This window comes from Rhinopithecus bieti, unplaced genomic scaffold (assembly GCF_001698545.2).
Source record: "Rhinopithecus bieti isolate Rb0 unplaced genomic scaffold, ASM169854v2 scaffold_83527, whole genome shotgun sequence".
Lineage (NCBI taxonomy): Eukaryota > Metazoa > Chordata > Mammalia > Primates > Cercopithecidae > Rhinopithecus > Rhinopithecus bieti.
The window spans coordinates 1,500,513-1,525,092 of NW_016837625.1; the positions used below are offsets into that span (position 1 = coordinate 1,500,513).

General features: G+C 41.3%; 2 protein-coding genes across 2 annotated transcripts in view; both read right to left on the minus strand.

Annotated features, from left to right (window-relative positions):
• Positions 1 to 570: 570 nt before the first annotated feature.
• Positions 571 to 11,260, minus strand: GPR135 (G protein-coupled receptor 135). The gene is given in 8 exon segments (XM_017865854.1): positions 571 to 643; positions 1,007 to 1,087; positions 3,751 to 3,899; positions 5,451 to 5,494; positions 5,873 to 6,074; positions 8,403 to 9,946; positions 9,949 to 10,053; positions 10,056 to 11,260. Coding segments are annotated over 3 exon segments (1,512 nt in total). The 5' UTR covers positions 10,158 to 11,260; the 3' UTR covers positions 571 to 643; positions 1,007 to 1,087; positions 3,751 to 3,899; positions 5,451 to 5,494; positions 5,873 to 6,074; positions 8,403 to 8,641.
• A 6,632-nt stretch (positions 11,261 to 17,892) lies between these two features.
• L3HYPDH (trans-L-3-hydroxyproline dehydratase) overlaps positions 17,893 to 24,580 on the minus strand; it is a 12,251-nt gene continuing 5,563 nt past the window's right edge. Inside the window, exons 2-5 of the mRNA XM_017865855.1 lie at positions 24,320 to 24,489; positions 21,246 to 21,368; positions 21,019 to 21,156; positions 17,893 to 18,299 (exon numbers count right to left, since the gene is read on the minus strand). Of these exons, the coding sequence (XP_017721344.1) occupies positions 18,174 to 18,299; positions 21,019 to 21,156; positions 21,246 to 21,368; positions 24,320 to 24,489 (557 nt within the window). The 3' untranslated portion in view covers positions 17,893 to 18,173. The remainder of the gene's footprint in view (positions 18,300 to 21,018; positions 21,157 to 21,245; positions 21,369 to 24,319; positions 24,490 to 24,580) is intronic.

Here is a 24,580-nt window from a genome sequence, read left to right on the forward strand (position 1 = left end):
ATAATTTAGACGTAGATAGAGCTTTGAGAAGTGTCCTTGTGCCCTGTGTATTCCTGCCCACCCTTGGTGACTGGCCTGGCTATAGAACGATGGGGCAATGAAGGCTGCATGAGCCACTAATAAGTTTGGGGCACCTGAAAGCAAAGAGGACCTGTGTCTTGATTCCCATGTAGACCTCAGGAAGGCAGCAGCAAGACCTCAGAGTAGAAAACTGTTGCTTGGTTTGTTTTGTGCAGAATTTTCCATTTTGTTTTTTACTGCAACCTATAAGAAGGGGTTCATTTTACACTGAGACCTAGCACACACTCATATATAACTGAAATGTTTTATGAACCCATACTTATTTCTACTATGTGTATTAGTTATTATTATTGTGTAACAAGCTAGCCCCAAATTTAGCAGCTTAAAACAATTATTCTCTCAAAGCTTCTGTAAGTCAGAAACTTGGAGCAGATTAGCTGGTTAGTTCTGATACAGGTCTCTTAGGGGGTTGTAATTAAGATGTCAGCTGGAGCTACTTCCAAGATGGCTCACTCATATGGGTGTTGGCAAGAGGCCTCAGTTCCTCACCATGTGGGCTCCTCCATAGGGCTGCTGGAGTGTCCTCACAACATGGCAGTTGAGTTTCCCCAGAATAATTGAACTGAGAAAGAGCAACAAGAAAACCACAGTCAATACCGTTTTTTGCCCTAATATTTAAGACATCTTCAGTTCTGCCACATTCTATTCATCAAAATGATCACCATAACACTATTTAGGGGGAAGAAAATGCACTCTGCTAAAAAGTTTCAATTTTTCAATCTCCCTAACACTTGAGGATAGCCATGGGATATAGTTCTGGCAATACGATGTAATCAGACATCTCTGGGAAGGTCATGTCTTCCTCATTAGAAAGGCAAAACTTTTTGGGAAAAGCCCTTATTCTCCCTTTTCTCTTTCTTGGAATGGAGAGTGGAGACCTGGAGGTGCAAGTCATCTAGCAAATGTATGTTAATACAAAACCTACAAGTCCAGGATGGAGGCCTGGAAAGCTGTATCTCTGATGGTATTCTTGGGCTGCTCTTCCTTCGACTTGTTGAGACAACCCCTAATGAGTTTAAAAAAAAAAAGAGTAATGAGTCACTAAATACAGCTCACACTTAAGGGGAAAAAAAATTAGTTTATATCATTTGAAAGGAGGAGTACCAAAGAATTTTACAACTATCAAGCTATGTGTGGTGAAATCTGATATGTTTTATTCTGTCCTACACCACTTCAGTTTGTTTTAAATGTTGGTTATAACCCATTACACTAAATTCATGACTTACCATTGGTTGTAACCCACAATGTAAATAGTCTAAAATCACTCTATTGGCAAAACTGCAGGGAAACAATCACACTCATAACTTGATGGTGGAAGTGAAAAATGGTACAACTTATAGAGAAGGTAATGTGGCAATTTGTATTAAATTATAAATGTATTTAGCCTTTGAACCATCACTCCTACCTATGAGATTCTACCATATAGAAATACCTGCACACATACAAAATGTTTTATGTGTAAGTTGCTTCACTGCAGCATCATTTTCCAATAGTATAAAATTATCTCTAATTTCATACTATCGTCGATCAAAAGAAGGTGGCTACATTTTGATATTACCAAATATTTGGATATTTTGATATATCCATGCAGTGGAATACCATGAAGCTATTTAGAAAAATAATAACTTTGACTATATCATAGGGAACAATTTCCAGGATATATTGTTAAATGAAAAAAATCAATGTGCATATAGTATGCTAACTTTTGTGTACAAGAGGGAGAAAATTAATATGCCTTTCCTTACTTTTACATAAAGAAACAAAAAATTAATAAAAAGTGGTTGCCTAAGAAAGGTGAGGACAAGGTGAATAGGGCAGATGTAGGCAAGAAACTTTTAATGTATATTTGTTGAAAGATAGTTTAGCTAAATATAGGATTCTTGGTTGACAGTTTTTTCTTTTAGCACTTTGAATATGTTATCCCTCTACCTTCTGGCCACCACTGTTTCTGATAAGTCAGTTGTTAATCTTATTGGGATTCCCTTGTGTGTGACAGGTTGTTTTTCTCTTGCTGCTTTCAAGGTTTTTCCTTTGTCTTTGTCTCTCAGCATTTTTACTATTTTACTATTTGCTATCTGTGTGTGTCTCTCTGTGTTTGTCTTACTTGGGATTTTCTTGAGTTTCTTGGATGTGTGTAGATTAATTCTTTTAAGACTCAAATTTGGGAAGTTTTCAACCATTATTTCTTCAAATACTTTTTCTGCTCTTTTTTCTCTCTCTTCTTTTTTTTTGGTAGTCACATTACACATATGTTAATGTACTTAATGGTCTCCCAAAGGTTTTTGAGACTGTATTCATTTTTTCTGCATTTTTTCTCTCTGTTGTTCAGCTTACATAATCTCTATTGAACTATATTCAGGTTTGCTAATTATTTCTTCTGCCAGTTCAAATTTACTGTTTAGTCCCTGCAGTTAAGTTTTAATTTTAGTTATTGTAATTTTCAACTCAAGGATTTCCACGTTTCTTTTTTTATAAATTCTATCTTCTTTACTAATCTCTATTGATGAGACATTTTCAACATGCTTTCTTTTACTTCTTTAAGCATAGTTAAAAAAAATTCTTTGAACACATTCATAATGCCTACTTTAAAGAGTTTGTTAAATTTGCTATCTGATCCCTCTTATGGACAGTTTCTTCTGTTGCCTGCTTTTTTTTCCTGGATATGGTTCATATTTTCCTATTTCTGTGCATGTCTCATATATTTATAGTTCTTGTGGTTGTAAACTGGATACTTTCAATAGAGAGAACCAGGGAAAAAGACAGCTAAGAAAAACCTTCATGGAGCAACTCTGTAGCAGCTCCAGATACAGGTTTCTACTCCTCCTTCTGTGGGGCTTATTACTGTTGTCTGTTTGTTTATTTATTTGTTTAGTTACTGGGCTATTTTGGGGTGGTCTTTTTGCTCAGTGGTGTGAAGCCTCTGGTGTTGTTCCTCAGAGAACACAGCCTTGGGTATGCTTACAGTCACCCTTGGAGAACCGTGGCTTTAGTAGGGCTCTGTTTGTCTCTTTTCCTGATCACTTCTAGATGTTAGGAGTCACCAATTATTTGCTAATTGCCTTATTGTTTTTGACAATGCTCTAGGGCATAAATTGCTTCACGGTCTGATCCAATTGCAGGGGTAGGTTTTGAGGTTAGTTTAGACCTCAAGAGAGCTCTTTTTAGCTGTCTCTTTTCTGGGTTCTCTCTGGTAAACTAGCTGCCTATGGTTTAGCTTCTCTCTCTCATGAAGTTTCTAGCCTCCTCTTAATTGTTTACCACCAAAACTCCACTGTTTTTGAGAATGCCCATAGACTTGAACGTCTTCTTCACACTTTGTTTTAAATAAAATTAGTTCCCTTGGAGACAGCTTCAGGGCTGTCTGTTTAAAGGCCTGTCTCTACTCCTATGCAAACTCTCTGAGTCATGGCTCTGAACTGTGGGGGCAGGGATGGTGGCCTGCTTCTTTTGGAATGGTTGCTCCAAAAGTAGGGCATTGGGTGGGGGGTCATAACCTCTGGTCTTCTCAGCTTGCCTGTTCAAGCATGAAGTCTCAGTCCTACAAATGAGCTTCTTTGAGAATAATCATGGCCCCAGTATTCCCAGCATGCCACACCCTAGTAAAGCATTTGCTCTATGAGTGGGAGGTAGGTAGAAGAAGACAATCCCCAACTTCTTGGCTGCACTCACCTGGAATTTAACCTCTGCAACATGTAGCCTGAGAGATGTGAAGTTCTTGTAACCTGCCCCTCTGAGGAGAATAAGATAGTCCTGGGATCTCAGAGAAGAAGGAGCCCTGTGCTTTTTTCCACCTGGAATGGAGTCTCTGTCATACTGAGCTGGGAACAGGGAGAGAGTGAGTGGGTTATAATCCAAATGCCACAGACTCACTATTCTTACTGAGTTTTAGTAGATTTTCTCAATTAATGTTTCTCCATTTTCTATATGCCATTAGGACAATTTAAAAAGATTTAAAATGATTGTCTTGAAAATAATATTCACCAGTTACACTTGTTTAATTGGGATCCACAGAGCTCTTTACTGCCATTCCAGAAGTGGAACTTCCAATGCATGTTTTATGTATAATTTTGATTTATTGACCCAACAATATCAAAATATATCAAAATCAAAATATTTGAAAATTTTAAAAGCAGCCTGTGACCTCCTAATGGGTGCGGTCACAGCCCTCTATGGTTCTGAGGTGGAGTCATGATTTTTTTGTGTTAGAAAGGGGCTCTAAAGTGGTCATTTGAGCTGGGTCCTCTTGGACTTAAGTGGGAAATAATTACTCAGCAAGCCATGGATATAAGGCCAGAGACAGACTGATGGATGCCTTGGCAGATGCCAGGGTGAATGGATGAAATTGAGGACTTAGGTTCACCAGTGCATTGGCACTAATAAGCCCCTAGAACCTAGATGCTGTCATCTTAAGTTTTGCCATCTGGCAGAGTAAGATGCCAAGTTGCAGAAAAATAATTACTTACTTTCTTATACCACTAAAAGTGTAGACTAGAATTTAGATCAATTGTAAAAGTACAGGCAATTCTTTCGATGAGTTAGCTGACGGAAAGGAACTGAGGGAGAGAAAAGGAGGGAAGAATGGGAATTTTTCTTCTCAAGTGAGAGATTAGGGCATGCTTAAGTGCTCATGGCAGGGATATGGTTCAGTCGGAAGGCTAAGGATACCAGGGAACAGAAATAATAGATAGCATAAGATTCCCGAGGCTGGAGAAGAGACCAGCTTCATTATAACTGGAAAACATAGCTGAGAACTAGTACAAATCTAGTTTAGTTAGGTTTGGTGGCTAAAATGTGAAGAAATGTGTATCTGATGGCTTCTATTTTCTTGGAGAAGTAGCAATAAAAGTCACATTCCAAGAGGTTAGGGTTGGTTAAATGTTTGAGTGGAGAAAGTTTGAAGGGTCACAAAAGGGGGCAGAAGGAGTGAGCTGACACGTGAAAATGCTGAGATTGCCAGCAGGGTGGAAGGGGCAGGCAAGGCTATGGATTCTAAGTGCAGTGGGTACTAATTGATCTGATTCTGTAATTTTTCTCCAATGGTGTTCAGATGTGCTGGAGCAGGAATGGGGAAGTTGGATGACTGGGGTCATCTTGAGTGGAATTTTTCCAGAAAATAACTGCTCAGAAACTCTTCATATGTATTTTTTTTAAAACACACATATATAGTTGTTTTCCAAATCAAAAACAAAATATTGTCTTTTAAATGTTATGCTGTTTTCCTATCCCTTTGATAGTTGTCTTTATCTTCCTTGGCACCGTCCCAGGTTTCTCATTGTCTTTTTCAAAAGACAGAGGCAGTACAGTATAGCAGTTTAGAGATGACTTCTGGCACCAATCTGCCAGGTACAAATCTCATGTTTAGTACTTACTAGCTGTGTGATCACATAACATCTCTGTGCCTTGGTTTTCTCATCTGTAAAATGGGGAGAGTGATAATATAGTATGCCTTCATAAGATTGCTCTAAGGATTAAATAAGCTAATGCACCTACTATACAGAGTATTACCTGTTGCTGCATTATTTCCGCCCAAATGAAATACCCAAACGGGAAGCAGAATGAGACATGAAGGATTACATTCTGGCCTTTACATAGTACTCAATATTTAATCCATTCCAGTATTTCATAGCTTTTCTTTCTCCTTTTCCCACGAAGTCACTATAATTGCATACTCATAGTAAGCACACGGAAAGGTCGAAGTCTTAGATTATTTTGAGAATCATTCTTTCTTCACCTTTTGAGGTATTGATTGTCTAAGTATTTACACTGGGTCAAATGGGTGGCTGACTTATACCTGCATATCTCTTGCTTCCAAGTTCATCTCTCTTCTTTGATAGCCTCTTCTGAAAATGCTACACCTTTTCTTCTCCACAAGTAAACTTGTTATGGCTGATTGTTGTTACAAAGCCACAAGGTCCTTGCTGAGGCTGTAAGCCCTCTGCAGATGAGTACCGTGGCTTCTACCTTTTAGTAGCCTTAGCTCCCAGGAAGTTGCCCTTATATAAAGTAGGAAACAAAAATGGTAGATGATGATCATGATGATAATGATGACAGTACCATAAGTGATTATTCTTCATTTCCTTACCTGTAGAATTCTGTGGGAATAGAGAGAAAAAACACGGGGTTCTGAGGCCAAACTGACTGCATTTCAAATCCTAATTCTACCACTAAATAGTTGGATAGCCTTGGATTAAAAACAAACAATTTAGAGCATTGTAAATTGTTCAGTAATTTATGAACAACTTTCTCTTTTTCCCCTCTAATTCTTGCCTACCATGACTCTCAGAGCCACTAACAGAACGGTCTCTTTCACAAGCCATGCTTTTCCTCAAACTTCCTGCCACGGAAGAGGTAGGGCTGGAATTCCTTTTCTTCCTTAAAGTTCTTCCTGCCATCACCTTGTCACTTCCAATCTCTCCGATTTTTCCTTCACTCACCAGGTAGGTTTTTTCTATATCACGTTTATTTTTCAATGCCTTCCTTCAATTCTTCTTCCCAGGCAACACACTATTTTGCAACACATTCACCTCCTTACTCTTAAGATCTCTAACTCTCTGCCCTTTATTCACAACTGTACTTCCTATTCTATGATATCTTTTATAATTGGAAGACTTTATCATTTCTCTCTAAATCCCAAAAGTGACTCGGTGTCAAAAAATACACATTTTTTTGCCTTTAACAGTCAAATACTACAGATACCTGTTTTTGTTAGTACAGCTGCATGAAGTCTGTATATGCTTTATAAAATAAGGGCTAGAGGGGAGAGATTATCTCATCTACTTTGTACTACATCGAGTGTAGTACACAATTTGCAAACTTCTGATTTGTGATGATACACTGAGAAGCAGAAAAAATTAAAACATCTTTAGCTCTGACATGAATCATATATTTCCACCTTTGATTACAAAATAATGACATGTACCCACCTGTCAAACAAAGAAATACTTAAAAACATATTTAAATACTTTACAGGAAGAAAATGCTGGCTATTTCACATTGAAATCTTCATACGACAGCTAATGTCTTTTCACATCTACTGTAAATAACTTGTTCAATTAAGGCTATGAAATATTGAAGAAAAGAGGGGTAGGATGGAGGGAAAGAAAGAGGGAAAATAACATTTTAAAATTCCGAGTAAATGATCCTGTGTATAGTTGTATTTAAAATTAGAAAGTTCACCTACACAAATCCTGAATTACGTTTTTGAATTATTGTAAAACCATCTTTTTTGCTAAGATAGATATTTAAAAAACATCTTTGATTTACATATTTCTAAAGATATTTTCAGTTTGCTTGAAGTTCTTCTCCAACTTTATGCCTGTGTTTTAATACCCTGTTACATATAGTCCCACACCTATTCTCCCTTTAATACTACATTATCTTTGACAAGTCATAGCTATAAAGCAACCATCAGCTCTTTTAAAAAACACAAAATACACCAAATTTCTAAATGTAGAAGAGTATGATCTTCTCGGAAAAGTCTATGCTAATTCCAAGAGGCTGCTTCTCAAAATAGTTATAGAATTTCTCTTTGGAATCGTTTTCAGTTAGCTAAAAGCCACATAGGAAACCCAACCTTGTGGCTTTATAGAGGTCTCATTTAAAAAAATAATAATAATTTAAATAAAGTGGCATGACTCACCTTATTCAATCAACTTGACTTCAAATTATATTTTGGCTATATCCAAAATCAAATTTACCTCAAAAGACAAAGATTTTCTACAATGAAAATATTTTTTTTTAATGTGAAAGCATTCTGAGCAGCATCCCAAAATTTATCGGAAATAAAAGTAGCAGGTTAGAGTAAGGATAAAGCTTCAAAGTTTTCCAAGGAAGATCATTCTGGGGATATGATGCTAGTGGAAGGAATGTTAATTTTACATATAATCTTGGAAAACATTTAAAACGCATTTATGTTCATACTTCTATTTGTCCTTCAGATGCTTGAATTTTATCTAATAATAACCACCTTTTCAAAATCCTAAAATGATTTTAAACGAGTTAAATGAATTAACAATTTTCCACAAAGGTTATTGGGGGTGGGGTGAGGAAGTGCACCAATGTGTGTAAGGATAAGACTTTTCCACTTGCAATCTAAGCACCCAAAGCATGTCAGAGATGCAAGCTCTAGAAGCTAAAGTTTTGTTGGATGCTAGCGATTTAGAGGGGCTTTCAAGCAGCTTTGAGGGTCTCCATTCATTCCTGAAATTCTACGTAGTTGAACAATACTAGCTGCATTCAATGTTTTGTTTGTTTCACAGTGTGGTCCTGTAATATGAGCTTTTCAGTTATAGTGAATGTTATTTTGTCATTTTGGCACTTACAGTTCACAATGCTTGGTTATGTGGTTTAAGATTGTTTTAATTTTTGCATTTTACATTCCTTTTGGCACTTTTGAAGAAGGGACATTGTCTTTTATGTTGTTTGGGGAAAGTGGTAAGCCTCCCCCGCCTCCAGCTTTAAATGTTTGGCTTTATGAAATCCACGACTCTCCCCCAGAATCTTCCATCATTAAATAATGCGAGTGGAAATTTGCCTTCATAAGCTGGCCATCCCAACCGTCTTAGAGGCTGGTATCCCCAGTTTCGGATTTAGGCTGTTTGGTCGCTGCCCTCACAGGCTCTGGTGGACCCTCTCGGCAGAAAAGTACAACTGGATTTTTGCGGGCCCACATGGCCATGTCCCCTCCCACTCCCCTGGCCGGGTTGGAAGAGGACATCCTGCCGCAGGCCCCCAGCCGGTTGGCATAGCGGTTTCGAAGGCGATTGCGGCTTCTGGCTTGCAGACCCGGGCCCTGGCTAGGCAGGAAAGCGTCCACATTCCTAGTCCGGTAGCCCTCCTCGCGGTTGCGCCCTAGGAGCATCGAAATGTTGGGATTGCGGATGGCGTAGATGACAGGGTTGATGGCCCCATTGGCCCAGGTCAGCCAGACCGCCACCACGTTGAGGAGCGAGGGGGCCTGCACCGTCTGGGCCTGCCGGGCGGCGGCCAGCAGCACCAGGAAGCAGTAGGGCCCCCAGCAGCAGATGACGAAGACGATCATGATGAGCACGGTGGTGGCCGTGCGCACCTCACTGAAGAAGCGCAGCACGCGCGCGTAGGTGTTCACAGGCCGCACGCGCACGTCCGACAGGCGCACCGTCTTGCAGATGTGGTAGTGGCAGAAGCACATGAGCAGGAAGGGCAGCAGGTAGCAGGCCACCACCAGCCCCACGCTGAAGGCCGCGCCCAGCTGCGCGGGATCCGGGGAGGTCCGGTAGAGGCAGCTGTGGAAGCTCTGCGCCGCCGCGAGTTCCCGGGGCGCCCCAAGCAGCTCCCAGGGCAAGGAGAAGCCCAGGGCCGCCAGCCAGGCGCCCGCCAGCAGCTGCAGCGCGCGGTGGCGGCCGATCTTCTCCCGCGGCGGCCGCACGATGGCGCAGTAGCGGTCCAACGAGATGAGCGCCACGCTGAGCGTGGACACGATGCCAAAGCACGAGCTGAAGAAGCGGCTGGCAGCGCAGAAGCCGCGCCAGGGTCCCGCGGCGGCGGCAGGTGCCGAGCCCCCGGGCGGCGTGAAGAGGTCCAGGAAGGCGGCGGGCAGGCAGAGCAGCGCAGTGAGCAGATCCGATAGGGACAGCGACAGGATGAAGGCGTTGGTGACGGTGCGGAGCTGCCGGTGCTTCACGATCACCCCCATCACCGCGCAGTTGCCCAGGCTAGACAGCAGGAAGATGAGCAGGAGGACGAGCGCCTGGGCCGCCACCGCAGCTCCGTGCGACAGCAGCGGCGCCGCCTCCGGGGCTCGAGGAGCTGCCTACCGCGCCTGCCCCCCGCTCCCCGCGCTGCCGCCGGGACCCGCCAAGGCCGCGGCACCGGGAGGCGCAGCTGTGGCCCGCCACCGCTTGCGGGTCCGCTCATGGTTCCCCCAGCGCCGCCGGGCCGCCGGCGGTGCCACGGTGCGATGGAGACCACGGCTGCCGTGGCCGCGGATGAAGTCCGCCGCCAGGCGGGCCGGCCGCGGAGGGGCGCCGGGCGTGCGGGCTGCCCAGTAAGGCCATGCTCGCTGGTGGGCGGGCCGGTGGCGGCGGCGGCTCCTCCATGGGGCCCAGTGGCGGCCGCGGATCTGCTCATCCCGCAGCGGGGGCGGGGGCCGCTAGGTCGGAGGGGTGGCTCAGGGCCGGGGGCTAGCGGCCGCTGCGGGGAGCTGGGCTCGGCCGGAGGGGTGGCGGTCTCTGGGGACCCGGCGGAGCCTTTGACGTGGGTTCCGAACGTTGCCGAGGGAACCGCGTGTTTACGCAGGAGCGCGGGGCGGGACGCCAATCCAGTACCAGCTGCAAAGCCGGTCCCTGATACTGCGCCTCGGGAGGTTACTGGCCGGAGGCTTCGGGTTTACAAGAGTGCCAGGTCTACCTCCTCAGGGACCACTGTCCGGCCAGATAAAGCGCGAGTGGCATGCAAACAAATGACCACATTCAGCGAAAGTTCACTCTTGCTCTCTTTTGTAGGGTACAAATGTTCTACAGGCAGGCCTTTTGGGAAGCGGGGCGGGGGGTGCTTTGCTTGCTGTGGGTGCTTTTGGTATATACAGGTGGGAAAGGAATCTAGAACGTGAAGTGAAAGAAAAATCCAGAAGTCTACATCCAGACATCTTCAACTTGAGAAGTCGACTAATTTAAACCAATAATTCTCAAACTTGAGCTAACAGAAAATTCACATAGAGGGCGTGTTAAAATACAAGTGACGAGGTCTCAACCCCAGCGTTTTGGATACGTCTGGGGAAGTGCCCAAGAATTTGTATCTCTAACGGGCTCGCTGATGGTGATGATGATGATGCTGGTTCCAGGACCACACTTTGAGAACCACTGATGTCAAGAGCTTCATAAAACGCAGATTCCCTGGCTGACAGAATTATTGAGGACGGGCCCATGACTCTAAACCCCCTACGTGATTCTGATACAGGTGCTCTGAGGAGCTAGGATATGCATCTTCTTTAGATGTTACTTCATTTCCATGGGCCTGGACCTTAGGCCCCTACTGGCTGATAAATGGGGGGAAAGGGATTGGTGCCTTGCCCTGCTAGCAGCCTTCATCTGTTCTCAGGAATGGGGTGTGTTTTGAGTCTAAGATGCTGCCAGCCTGGCAATCATCACAGATGCAGCTCCAGGTATCTGGCTGGGAGATACAGGGAAAAGAAAGGCAGGGCTACCCAGGGAAGTTGCATCTCAAGTTTCTGGGCACGGCCCCTAATGGGGAAAAGTGTGATAAACCCTCAGGTTAACTAACCCTGGGCTCTTCTCTAAAGCAGTGGTTCAGAGTATGGACATTGGACCAGCAGCATCAACATCCCCTGGAAACCTTGAGAGATACAAATTATCAGGCCTACAGTGCATAGGATACCCCTGATCTATCGAAACTCCTGTGGTGGGGCCCAGGCACCTATGTTTTAACAAGCCCTCCCAGTGATTCTGATGCACAAATTTGAGAAACACCGCTCTAAAGAATGACTAGTACATGTGTAGGTCTTAGAATCAATGGTATTAGTATTTGGAGTGCTTATTCATTCAGAAAAAATATCCTACAGGAAATTTACAGTATAAATAGAAGAACATTTAAGGTGGCAAACCAAAACTCGGTTTCTCAGCCTCAGCGTCATGGACATTTTGGGCCAGATAATTCTTTATTGCAGGGGCCATCTATACACTGTAGGATGTTCAGCAGCATCCCTAGCCCCTACCTACGAGATGCCAGTAGCACCTCTCCCAGCTGTGACAACTAAAAATGTCTTCAGATATTGCCAAATGTCCTCTTGGGTTCTGTCAACCCCAGCTTAATCTAGACTGAATTCATCTTAATTTTGTCAATCAAGGCAAAAATATAATTACCATACCTTAATTTATTTAGCAAACACAATCTTCTAAGATTGTGCTTAGTTTTAGGAAACAACAAATAAGATAGGAAACCCAGCCCAAATAAGCTTAAGTCACAGGCCGACACAGTATATTACAGTGTGCTAAATATTGTCTTAAAAATATGTGAGTGAAATTATTTGGAGGTAACTAACTCTTCCTGATGAAGACTTTGTACAAGAGGTGACATTAGACTTTTTAGAAAAAGAAGAAAGGGGAAGAACATTTGATGCATGTGCAAAGTCTTGAGGTTAGTGTTAAAATGAGCAGTGTGTGAATTCTAGGATATTGGAGATGGGGAGTGAAGAAGGAAATAAATGATCAAAGTGTTCTGGGGCCACCTTATGATGGGCCTTGTAGGCCATGCTCTGGAGACTAAACTTCATCAGGGGAGGAGGGGCTAATAGCACAAGGGAGGGCTGTGAGCAAGTGGATGGTTCAGAAGGACCAGAAGGACTGCACTCTCCTGGTTCCTTCCTTCCTCATCTTTCTCAGTGTCCTCTCCTCTTCCATTTCATCCTCTTCCACTTGCCTTTACATGCTGGAGTTCATCAAAGCCCTGTTCTCAGCTCCTCTGGACTCCCCCCTCAGCCCCATCTCACTCACATCCAGGACTTGAAAGATTATCTATATATTCATTACTCAAATTATGTCTGTGGCCCCAACCTACATGCCATGCTACTTGGCATCTCTCCTTCATGTGCCAGTGGTGCATCAAATGGGTGCATGATCCTCTTCCTACTTCCCCTGAAAAACTTGGTCCTTAATACTCTGTATCTCAGAATATGGTAGAACCATCCTTCTAGCTTTTAAGCCAAAAACTTAAGAGTTTTCCTTGATAAATCCCTCCTCCTTACCACCAGTCCACATCCAATTCATCAACCAAGACCTACAGATTTTAGTTGCAGACTATCTTTGCATCCATTCACCTCCTCCATCCTGAATCTTGGCTCTCATCCTCTCTTTGGACTACTGTTGTCACTGTTGTCCTAACTGGTCTTCCCACATCCAGTCCCTACATTGTAGGCAGATAGGCATCATGCTCTTAAAAAAAAATTCTTTATGCCACTTACTTATTTAAACTCCTCCAATCAGGCCAGTGTAGTGGCATGTGCCTGTAGTCCCAGGTACTTAGGAAGCTGAGGAGGGAGGATCGTTTGAGCCCAGCAGTTAGAGGCCAGCCTGGACAACATAGTGAGACCATGTCTCTTAAAAAAAATCCTATTGGCTTTCCCCATTTATTTTAGAATAAGGACCCCAATCCTTAATATTTCCTGTGAGGCACTGCATGATTTGACCCCTGCTTCGTCTGTAGTCTCATTCGGTACCACTTTCCTTCTTTTTTGCTGTGTTCCTGCCACACTCGGCTTTTATGACTTCCTTAAACCTACCATCTTAGGGCGTTTGCACTTGCTATGCCCTCTGCCTGGAAAGCTCCATCTTCCTCCTCCCTTCCCTAGCATCCCCATCTTCGCATTAAAGTTGGTCCATGGAGGAAGCCTCCCTTGACTGATACCCTCCTCTCCCCATGTATTGGGCCGAGTTCCCCTGTTAGTTTCACAGCACTCTGTATTTTCCATTGTAGTACATAACCATGGTCTATAAGTTTCTGTGTGATTATCTAAGTATTACCTGCCTTCCCACTGTATACTATACGAGGACCTAAACCTTGCCTGATTATTTTATGAGATCCCCAGCACTTAGCACTCTAACAAACTGCTATACGAATGCCAACATACAAAAAAATATTTTTTGAGTAACTGTAAGAGGAGAATCTGGAATTTGGGAGACCACTTAAGGAGAGGCATTGTAATAGTCCAAGTGAAAAATGAGAGTCTGAAGTGGACCTTTGCAGTGAAGAAGGAGAGGTTATGTATAGATTAGGGCAGGTAGTATATGGATTAGGATTCTCTGGGTGTAAGTAACACAGTGAGGACACTGGTTCACATAAGCAATATAGGAATTTACTGGAAGGACGGAGGAAGTTCCATTTACAAACGGACAGTCTAACAGCAGCTCCAAGAAGAAAAGTCAGAGCAGTCCTGTGGGTAGGGAGAGCAGAAACTGATGGGAGTGATATCTTTAGGCCACCACTGGAATAGATCAGCTTCAGTTTTCAGACCTTATGTCATTTCTCAAGATCTCAGGTATGGGGGAGAAAGTCTGACTGGTGTACCAGTTTCTTGGCAGTCCTAGCAAGACTACATGCAGGTAGTTTCCCAAAGAAAAAGGAGAATGTTGTTGATAAAAGAAGTGGAGGCCAGGCGTGGTGGCTCACACCTGTAATCCCAGCACTTTGGGAGGCCAAGGTGGGCAAATCACAAGGCCAAGAGTTCAAGACCAGCTGGGCAACATGGTAAAACCACGTCTCTACTAAAAATACAAAAGCATTAGCTGGACGTAGTGGCAGGCACCTGTAATCCCAGCTACTCAGGAGGCTGAGGCAGGAGAATCGCTTGAACCCGGGAAGCAGAGGTTGCAGTGAGCCGAGATTGCGCCACTGCACTCCCACCCTGGCGACAAAGTGAGACTCCATCTCAAAAAAATAAAAGAAAAAAGGGTAAAAGAAGGGGAAAAGGCATGATGGCCAGAGAAATCCACAGCTATCCACCTCAGGAGCATCAACAAAGAGGACAAAGATTGTGAATAGGAGCCAAGGGTCAATCCCAAGTCCCTAGCTTGGTGGATGGTGGTGCCATTAATCAAGTTTGGGAATATGGGAAAAGGGCCACAATCTAGGGGGAAAATGATCTTGGTTGTCCTCTAAGTACTGAATCTACAGTATGGTCTTAGACCTCAGAAATTAGGGATGTGGATGTGGTTCCCTCTACAAGAGGGAAAACCATGGGAATGAGTGTGACAATTTAAGGACAGAGTAGTCAGGGAAGAAAGAAAAGCACCATGGATGGAATGCTAGGGAGTACTAAAAGTTAAGAAGCAGATAAAGAAAGCAAAGCTAGGCAGGTGAATGATATAGTTAATGAGGCACATTGGTCTATTGATAAATCAGCTGTTTTATGGTTTTGATTTTCAGAAAAGAAGGTAAGGCAATTTTCCCAGCCTCTTATGAGGGACATATTTGTGATCTTCTGGTCAACGCTATCCTTTACCTCCAGGTGGAGCGCTAACAGGCTTTTCATCTGTTTTACAGCTTAGAGGAGAAGTTGCCAGCCAGGATTACCCAAACAGGTAATTAAGATAGGCTCGTCCAAAAGTTGGCTACTCACAGTACTCCAACCAGCAACATTAGCATCGCCTGAGAGCTTGTTAGAAATGCCCCACCCTTTGTCTGATGAATGAGAATCTAAGATTCCCAGGTGATGCACATGCACATTGAAGTATGAAGAACAGTGTCCTAAAGAGGGGTATGGAATTTGTGGCTTTCAGGATTGAAGAGAAGGGTGACCTAACTCTTACTGAGTCTGGAGGACTTGGAGCAAAGCGCATTGTGAGTTCATGATGAAGAGGAGATGGGCCTGGGCCCATACAATTGCAACACTTTGGTGGGCATAAGGGGACTGGGTACCAACCTCATAAGCCTGAGTGGTTCTGTGGGTGAGCTCAGCACCAAGGGACTAGAGTTGCCTGTTCTAAAATGGACCACACCTGCCTGCAGGGAGCAAGCAGTGGGGGCCACCATGGATTGCATAAACCATTAGACCTGGCAATTAGGTAACGTTTCTAATGAGTAATGAAGTAGAAGCCAGATTGCAGTAGTTGAATAGCAAAATGGAAGGTAAGAAAATGTACTCATTGAGGAGACAGTAAGGAATCTAGAAGCTTAAATACTAAGGGAAGGAGTTAGCAGTGACAGCCATCTACAGAGGGAAGGAGGGACAGGGATGTTTGTTTCATTTTGTTTACAATCAGCACATTTAAATACTTAGGGGAAGGAACAAGTGGAGGGCGGGGGAGGGCAGGAGATTGGAGACACCTGAAAGAGGTTAATTGATGAGGCAAGACCCTCACTGAGATGGGAAGGGATAGATGTGAGCAGTATTAAGAAGGCAGAATCAACAGGGCTTTGTGACTTACTAGACATGTGGAGGTCAGAGGAGGAGGAGTTGATTTCCCTAATGTTTTTTACTTCAAGGGAACCAGGGTGAAGTACAGCAGGAATGAACACTATTGCAAGGGTTCAGCTCTGGTTTGGATTGAAATTTAGGAAGACTTAGGTAATAGCTATTGTTTAATGTTCAAGAAATATAACATTCTTATTAAAGTACTATGTCCTAGACCAAGTTATGGCCATCCTATCTTAGAACTGGAGGAAGTGTTATAGGAAAATACTAGACTTGGAGTCGGAACTCCTAGATTTGCAGCCTCTAAATGACCTTAGGAGAGTTGTTTAACATGTTTGACTTGCATCTCCCTTAAATGTATAAATGGGATAAAAACAGTGGCATACCATGGGTAGGGCAGGAGTAGTAGTTTTCCCTGGTGCAGCTGATAAAGGGGTGTGCCGTCTTTAGAGAATTTTAGAACAATACTAAAATCAACTAAAAGTCTTTTTAATATCACCAAGTGCTGACAATTCTAAACAAGGTCAGTGAGTAAAACTACCCCCTACCTTGATGGCCATGTAATCATAATATGCATTTCTGAATGTACTTCAGTATGTACCTGATAGATTATAAAATGCTACAAAATGTAATTTTTAAACAATCTTCCTTCAAATTCATGTGACTTGTGAGATTTGGAGGGAAAATAATGGTTCCGTTTTTATTTTATTTTTTTTTTAAGTATAGCAAATCTGATCTGCAAAAATTATTTGGTCATACTGAGTTAGTGATAATGTCATTTTTTTTAGGTAAGTGATTTATTTACTACAGAATTCTGTGGAGAATGAGTGAAAACATCCTCACTGTTTTGTGTAATAGAGAAATAAAAAACATTAACATGATAGCTTTCCTTTTGGTCAGGGAATTAAATCACAGACCTAATAATAAGGCCTATACAGACTCTCTGGGTGATAAAGCCAGTTAAATAAATTAATTACTTCAGTTTCTGGATGCTCCGAAATAAAATACTATTACCTATCTCACAAAAGAGTCTACTGAATTCTCGGAGAGCATCGCATCTTAGAATATTTTAATGCTTCAGCTATTTTTAACAGGCTCATAGATAAGTATTAACTAGAAGGAATACCAATCCTAAGCATATATTTCATGTTTTAAATCTACCTAGCATGCAGCTGATAGAGTATGAGACTCATTTTTTGAGACGGAGTCTCGCTCTGTCGCCCGGGCTGGGGTGCAGTGGCCGGATCTCAGCTCACTGCAAGCTCCGCCTCCCGGGTTTACGCCATTCTCCTGCCTCAGCCTCCCGAGTAGCTGGGACTACAGACGCCCGCCACCTCGCCCGGCTAGTTTTTTGTATTTTTTAGTAGAGACGAGGTTTCACCGTGTTAGCCAGGATGGTCTCGATCTCCTGACCTCGTGATCCGCCCGTCTCGGCCTCCCAAAGTGCTGGGATTACAGGCTTGAGCCACCGCGCATTGTAAGGATTCACTGCTTAATTTCTACTATATATCTGCATTTTAATAATGCAATAAGCAACCCCTTTTATAAAAGCCCTAAAGATACAGCAAAAGTCTGATTACTAGTTGGTCTTCTTAGCATCAGTCTCTGATACTTCATTACCTGTGGGTGTAGATGCTGGGCTTTGCGCCACAGAGAACACCCTAGCAGCAGCTATAACAAAGAAGCTGACTCCAATCCCATCCTTCCCAGGCTATTGTGCTAAGTGTTGAGTACTTTATTATAATCCATCTCCTTTACATGCTGCTTATAGAGAGGACATTATTCTACTCAAAATAAATGGAAGACAAAAATAATGAGCTTGTAAAGTTCATTGTTAAATTCCACATATTATTCAAAGAGTCTTTAAAACAAAATATGATATTAATAGTAATTACTATAGAGCAATATTTTAAAAGTAGCTACTGTTTAAATTTTACCTGATATGTTAATCACTAGAAAAAGACTGAATTTCTGGCATTTTGTATGCTAGACATAAGTGATATTTATACCAAAATACAGTTGCAAATATGAAGTATAATGACTTTATATTTAGTCACAGGGTAGTATTTTAGAAAGAAAGATAGTTTATATGTATAATTTGATTATTGGTTTTCACATAATTTAGAGAAAACATTCATTATGGATAATGATTACGTTAAAAAGAAAGCCCTTAAAATCATGGAAGAAGTCACTTGAAAAGAAATCCATCCCTCAGTGGGTCGTCATCTTCTACTATAAAGCTTGCTGTACCTGTGTAATGGGCTTGTCCTGATACTTCCACTATAACAGCTTTAAAATCACCACATTTCGCTTCCTGAAAAAAAGATGGAGTATACTATCAAAATATTGCACTCATATTGTATCTGGCTTGAAAATTGTACTCTTGACTTTCATCATGTGAAGGAATGGCAAGGAAATCCTACGGGCAAGGGAAGGTTTTAAGGAGAGTGATATGGTCAGACTTGTGTTGTAGATAACTGTAGCTGTAAAGTGAGGATCAAACTGGAGAAGAGAGAGACAAAAGACCCAGAAACATGTTAAAAGATAACCTCAATTCACTGAATGATTCCATAGTCACTACGGGAGTTTTCAGTGAAGATGGAGAAGTAGAATATATACTAACATAGAGACAGTTTAGAGGTAGAACTGATAGGCCTCTTGACCAATGCATGTGGGAACTGAGGACTAGCAGTAAGTTAATTATAACCATAGTTTCCCGCTTGGAAATGATGCTAGTGATGGCATTAACCATAATGGGGAGAGAAAGGAAGAGCACATTTGAGAAAGGAAGGAAGAACTTTTTAACAAGGTGAGTTTGAGACACCTCTGGGACAGTGATTTAGAGATGAGTATAATGAACAGTCAGGATTAAGTGCATTATATTCAGGAAGACATACAGGGTAGGTAGGCAGGGCAGGGATAAAAGTTTGGGAGTCATCATCAGTAGATGGTTGAAAACTAAAGCCTAGGAAGTGGATGAAATTGCCCAGCAGCATCAAACTGTAGATGAGATGAGAAGGAAGCTGGGGATGAAGTGATGGGAACATCTAAATGGAAGGACAGGGAAAAGAAGCTGGGGCAGGTAAAGAAACTGAGAAGGTACCATCAGGGAGCCTGGACAGGCCCACACAGACAGGGAGAGAGCATGATGCAAGTGAAGACGTTCTGGCAAGCATGACCAATAACTGTAAAACAAATAACTGGAAACATTAACTTCAGCATATCTTTTTTATGTTCTACTTTTTAAAAGAAGAAGAACTGAAGCTAAAGGTAAAATGTCAAATATTGTTGGGGTATAATACTTTATCTTTTTATAAAGTTGCTGTAGTGTGAGAGGTCCTTCACCAGGTTATGTAAGGATGTATGTCCACTGCTTGAACCCTGAAGGCTGGGGGGGTAAGCCAAGGACATGGTGCCCAGCCAAGGAGCGGGTATCTCTGAGAACCCAAATATCCCAGAGAATATCTGGGAACATACCAAGGAAAACAGTCCTATCACACATACACAGTAGGCAAAGAGCCAGAAAATTAGCTTAAAAGCAGCTGAGAATCAGGAGGCAGGATGGGTCTCCATAGTTGTTCAGCTGCTTCCCAGGAGTGCCTTGTATGGAAGTTCTAATAAATTCATCGACTTGCCAACCTGGACTTGTCTGAGTCATTCTTTGGTCTCTCGGCTCCCTCTCTATTTAGGGGGACATTGCATCCCAGATTCTTCTCATAACAGTTCCTATAATATAAAGCCTCATTGACCTTTTGCTCTGACAGCAATATAATGTAATGCTTTGGTCTGTTCAGAGAGACCCACGTTCATGACCTGGATCTGCTACTCACTAACTAACCTCTGGCAAATTACCTAATTTCTCCAATTCTCCATTTTATCATCTATTAAAAAGGATAACAACAGTACAGTACTGACCTTGTAGGATTCTTGTGAGGATTAAATGAGATGGCATGTATCAAGTGTTTAGCTGGAAAACTGATGCACAGTGAAGTATAAATGTATGTTATTATTTTTATGTTCCATTTCAGATTCTGAAGACAATGTGTTCCAAATTTTTGCATACAACATAAATGGTTTCACATGTCTAAGACCGCTATATGATGTAGAGATCCTTAAGGAAACTCTAATATTGAGAAACACCAAATCTTAAAAACAGCTATATTAGGATAGATTGTTTGCTATGTTAAAGGACTCTTCATGAGTAGAATAATTTACTGAATGTAGATCAATCATTCTGTAGTAGATTTCATTTACTACTGAGATTCATCACTTAGCTGTTAGCACATTTAAAATTTTATTCCATTACAAAAATTTGATGTTCCACAACTTTTCAGGGCTTTCACATCCTATTATATCAAATAAAACACTATTATAAAATAAAACAAAAAACAAACAACAAAAACCCAAACCCTAATTTAGTGGTTCTCAAACCTTTTGGTCTCAGGACCTTTTTATACCTTAAGATGTGAGGATCCCAAAGAGTTTTTCTTTATATAAGTTTTATCTATCAATATTTACTATATTAGGAATTAGATATATCTGTTCATTACTTCATTTTAAAAATAACAAACCTACATTTTTGTGAAAATAACTATGTTTGCCAAAACAAAAAAAATTATGAGAAAACTGGCAATGTTTGATATTTCTGCAGACCTCTTTCATGTCTGGCTTAACAGAAGACAACTAGGTTCTCATATCTAGCTTCTGCATTCAATTGGTTGGGTTATCATACATCACGTAGCCTCTGAAGAACTCCACTGTACACTCGAGAGAATGAGAGTGAAAAGCAAATAATGCCATTATTGTAAACATAGTTTTGACCTTCTGAACCCATGGAAAGGACCTTAGGGGTCCCCTGGGGTCCCAAGACCACACTGGAGAACCAATGTTCTAGTTGAAAAGAAGTTTTTACAGGCCTGCTTTAAAATTCTCTTCTGAGAGCTGACTGAAGAAATTTATCAAACACCCAACTCAGGCCTCTTCGGTCTCATAAGTGACACATTTATAAATAAGAAGCTAAGGGTGTCACTTACCCTCACAGCTTTCCCTGTGAATACTGAGCCAGTGGCACTGCTTTTGAAGGCTCTGGCCTGGTTCAGTTCCAGAAGCCCTTTGTGAATCTGTAAGGCAATTCGGGCTGTCACTCCTGAGCCAGTGGGACTTCTATCAACCTGTTTCAGAATAAATGAAGATAGAATGTTCATAATGTTTTAGTTCCATATTACCTGGCTTTTGTCCCTAAACATTCCAGTTTTAATACCTGTTCATCTGCAAAAACACAAATGTTGGTGGTTGGTTCCTTGGTATAAGCATCTTTTCCATCCGTTAATATGGTTCCATATAAAAAGGCAAGGTCTTCACTATCAGGATGATTAATTTTAAACTGCAAATAACAAAAAAAATCAACCACATACAAAATAAATATTTTGATTCAAATTTATCTTTATAAATAATGCAGATGGGTCATTCTTAGACGTAACTTTTTTATCCTTATCATTTTTAAAATACTGTTTTGGGCAACGTATACTAATTGCTAGAAATTATGTCGTTGTCTAGATGAAGAAACAACTTTATTGGAAGTTATAATTATTATCATACTTTGAGTCCCTTCTAAGGAAGCTGTCCTGCATATAGCCTTTGCTAAAAAAGCAGTCCTATTTTATACACCCCTCCCACCCCAAATACACATAGTCTTTGCAGCACTGACCCCAGGATGGTCAATCCACAGGCTGGTGATGGCTTCTCCAACAGGATGAGCTAAGGCAATCATAGTCTTATTCTCAGAAGCTTAAGGAGGATAATGTGGGAAAATCAGGCTCTGAGTATCTAGAGCTGAAGTTAATATCAATGATGGAGACAAGGGCTGTGAGAGGACATAACATTCTTTAAGAATGCAGAAGCTATTAGGTAAGAGAAACAATTGGATGAAAAATAGATTTATTGTAGCCGATGAAGTCAGTTGATTCATCAAAAAGAAGTAGATATGCACACAAAGAAGCAGGCACTGGCAGGGTAACTAAGTCACTCAATGGTAGATTCAGGTCCAAATGTGCAAAGCTACTTGTTCTTGGAAGTCTAGTTCTTTAACTTTTCCTGGATTTCTGCAAACATTTGTAGTATGACTGAGATTGCTAGAATCTTACTTCCCTTGTATATCCTTACAATTAGTACTTTCTACTTCCAGTTACATGTCATTTAAAGCAATGGAACAGCTTTGGATTCTTAACATCCAAAGAGTCCATCTGAAACCATGTTCAAGTCTCCTGCAGATTGAATCTTTGTTCTCTATCCTCTTAAAGCGATATGCCCCACCTCCACTATAGCACATTCCAACACAATGCTCGCTTCCCCCACTGGAGCTAGCTCCTCGAAGATGGAGTTTGTTCTTTCGGATCTAGCATAGTGTCTAACTAACATCCATACAGTATGTTTTTGGTAAATGTTTGTTAAAAGAGTGACTGAATGAAGACGAATTTGTATTAACTTTAACTCTCCATCCCCATGACCTTTTCCTAAATCTGCTTCGGCAGTGTGAATGGTCAACAGCTCACAGAGTAATTAATTGTACTGTCTGATACATCAATAATAGAACTTGTCCTCATTTTTCTTAGAATCCTTCCTCCCTCAAAGTCCACCCCTTGCCACCTTGTTGAGTTCAAACTCAAATGAGAAGGACAAAATTACACCTTTTATTAAGATATCCATGACTTTTTCTGTTCAATTCTTTAAAAATTAGGAGAAATTATTTTGTGCCAAATTGTTAACTCAAACTATTAGCTGTCCTGCCTAATGGAACAGAGAATTGATGTACATTCAGAGCTTCAAAAGTTACTATCATAATATAATTTCACATATTGGTACTGGCAGTACCAGAAAAATAATTTAGAATACTGATACAGTATGTATGCTCATTTTGTTATTTAAGTTATAAATTATTTTAAAATAAAGCTTCAGAACATAATAATTATTAGTACATTAGACACTATCTTACACAAGTTACTTTTTACTACTAATACATTCTCACACACTAAATTTTCACATACTAAACATTCAAATACTGTACATGTGCTTTATTTATAGGTCCAAATTTCAAGGTAAAATGTGCTTCATTTGTGCTAGAAGTGAAAGAATATTCTAGAATTATTTATTATCTAAACTGATTTTATCAAAATAGCTTTCCCAAGTAAAAACCAGAGTTATTTAAGTAGTTATTTGAGTAACTTCTTAGCAATATAGGAAAAAAATAATAGGAATTAATGTTCTCTATGAAATAAAAAAAGGTTTAAATCCATTTTGTATGCTATATTTTACATTTATTATTTTCAAGTTTTACAGAATGACCACACACACGCATTTAAAATTTGTATAATTCTATAAATACATTTCTACACATTTAAGGAACTATAAACTATATTAGTATGTATGTATTATTAAATTTAGTAATTGCTGGGTGTGGTGGCTCACACCTGTAATCCCAGCACTTTGGGAGGCCGAGTTGGGAGGATCACGTGACGACAGGAGTTTGAGGACAGCCTGGGCAACATAGTGAGATCCTGTCTCTATATAAACACACACACGCACACACTCACACTCACACACAGATTTAGCTGGGTGTGTGGTCCCAGCTACTCTGGAGGCTGAGGCAGAAGCATCATTTTGAGCCTGGGAATTTGAGGTTACAGTAAGCTCTGATCACACCACTGCATTACAGCCTGAGTGACAGAGCAAGACCCTGTCCCAAAAAAATAATATTATCATTTACTGAACATTTACTATTGGCCAGACACTACTCTAAGTCCTTTACATTTATTGACTTATTTCATTCTCACAACCCTACAAAGCAGGTATTTTTTAATTTCCATTTTGCAGACAGGAAAACTGAGGCATATGGAGGTTATGTAACTTGTCCAAGGTTATATACGTTACAAGTGGTAAAGCTAGAATTCATAGATAGTTTTGCTCTAGAGCAGGGGTGTCCAATCTGTTGGTTTCCCTGGTCCACACTGGAAGAGAAGAATTGTCTTGGGCCACACATAAGATACACTAACACTAATGAGAGCTGATGAGCCACACAAAATTGCAAAAACTCATAATGTTTTAAGAAGGTTTACGAAATTTGTGTTGGGCCACACTCAAAGCCATTCTGGGTTGCATGTGGCTCGCAGGCCATGGGTTGGACAAGCTTGCTCTAGAGGCTAAGATTTTAATAAGTACCCTATTCTTAGTACTACTAATAATTTAAACATCATTTAATTTTCTTTATAGACCTAAAAATGTGTATTTCCTCCATGCCACAGAGAAGGGCATTGGTTATGAAAGCAGAGTAATACTGACCTGAGCTTTCACTGCCTCTGTCACTGCACTCGCTGCATCCACAAGGTCCCTGGTCTTTGCGGAACAAATATCTAGTCCTAACTTTTCAGCGCTAACAAATGCATAAAATGCACCGCCATATGCAATGTCCACCACCACCTTTCCATGTCCAGGAACATCCACCATAAGATCTAAAAAAAAGATGTGTTTGGAAATAAGATGTGTTTGTTAATAAGTATTTTAGCAACAAAATTCAAAGGATTTTTTTTTTTTTTTTTTTTT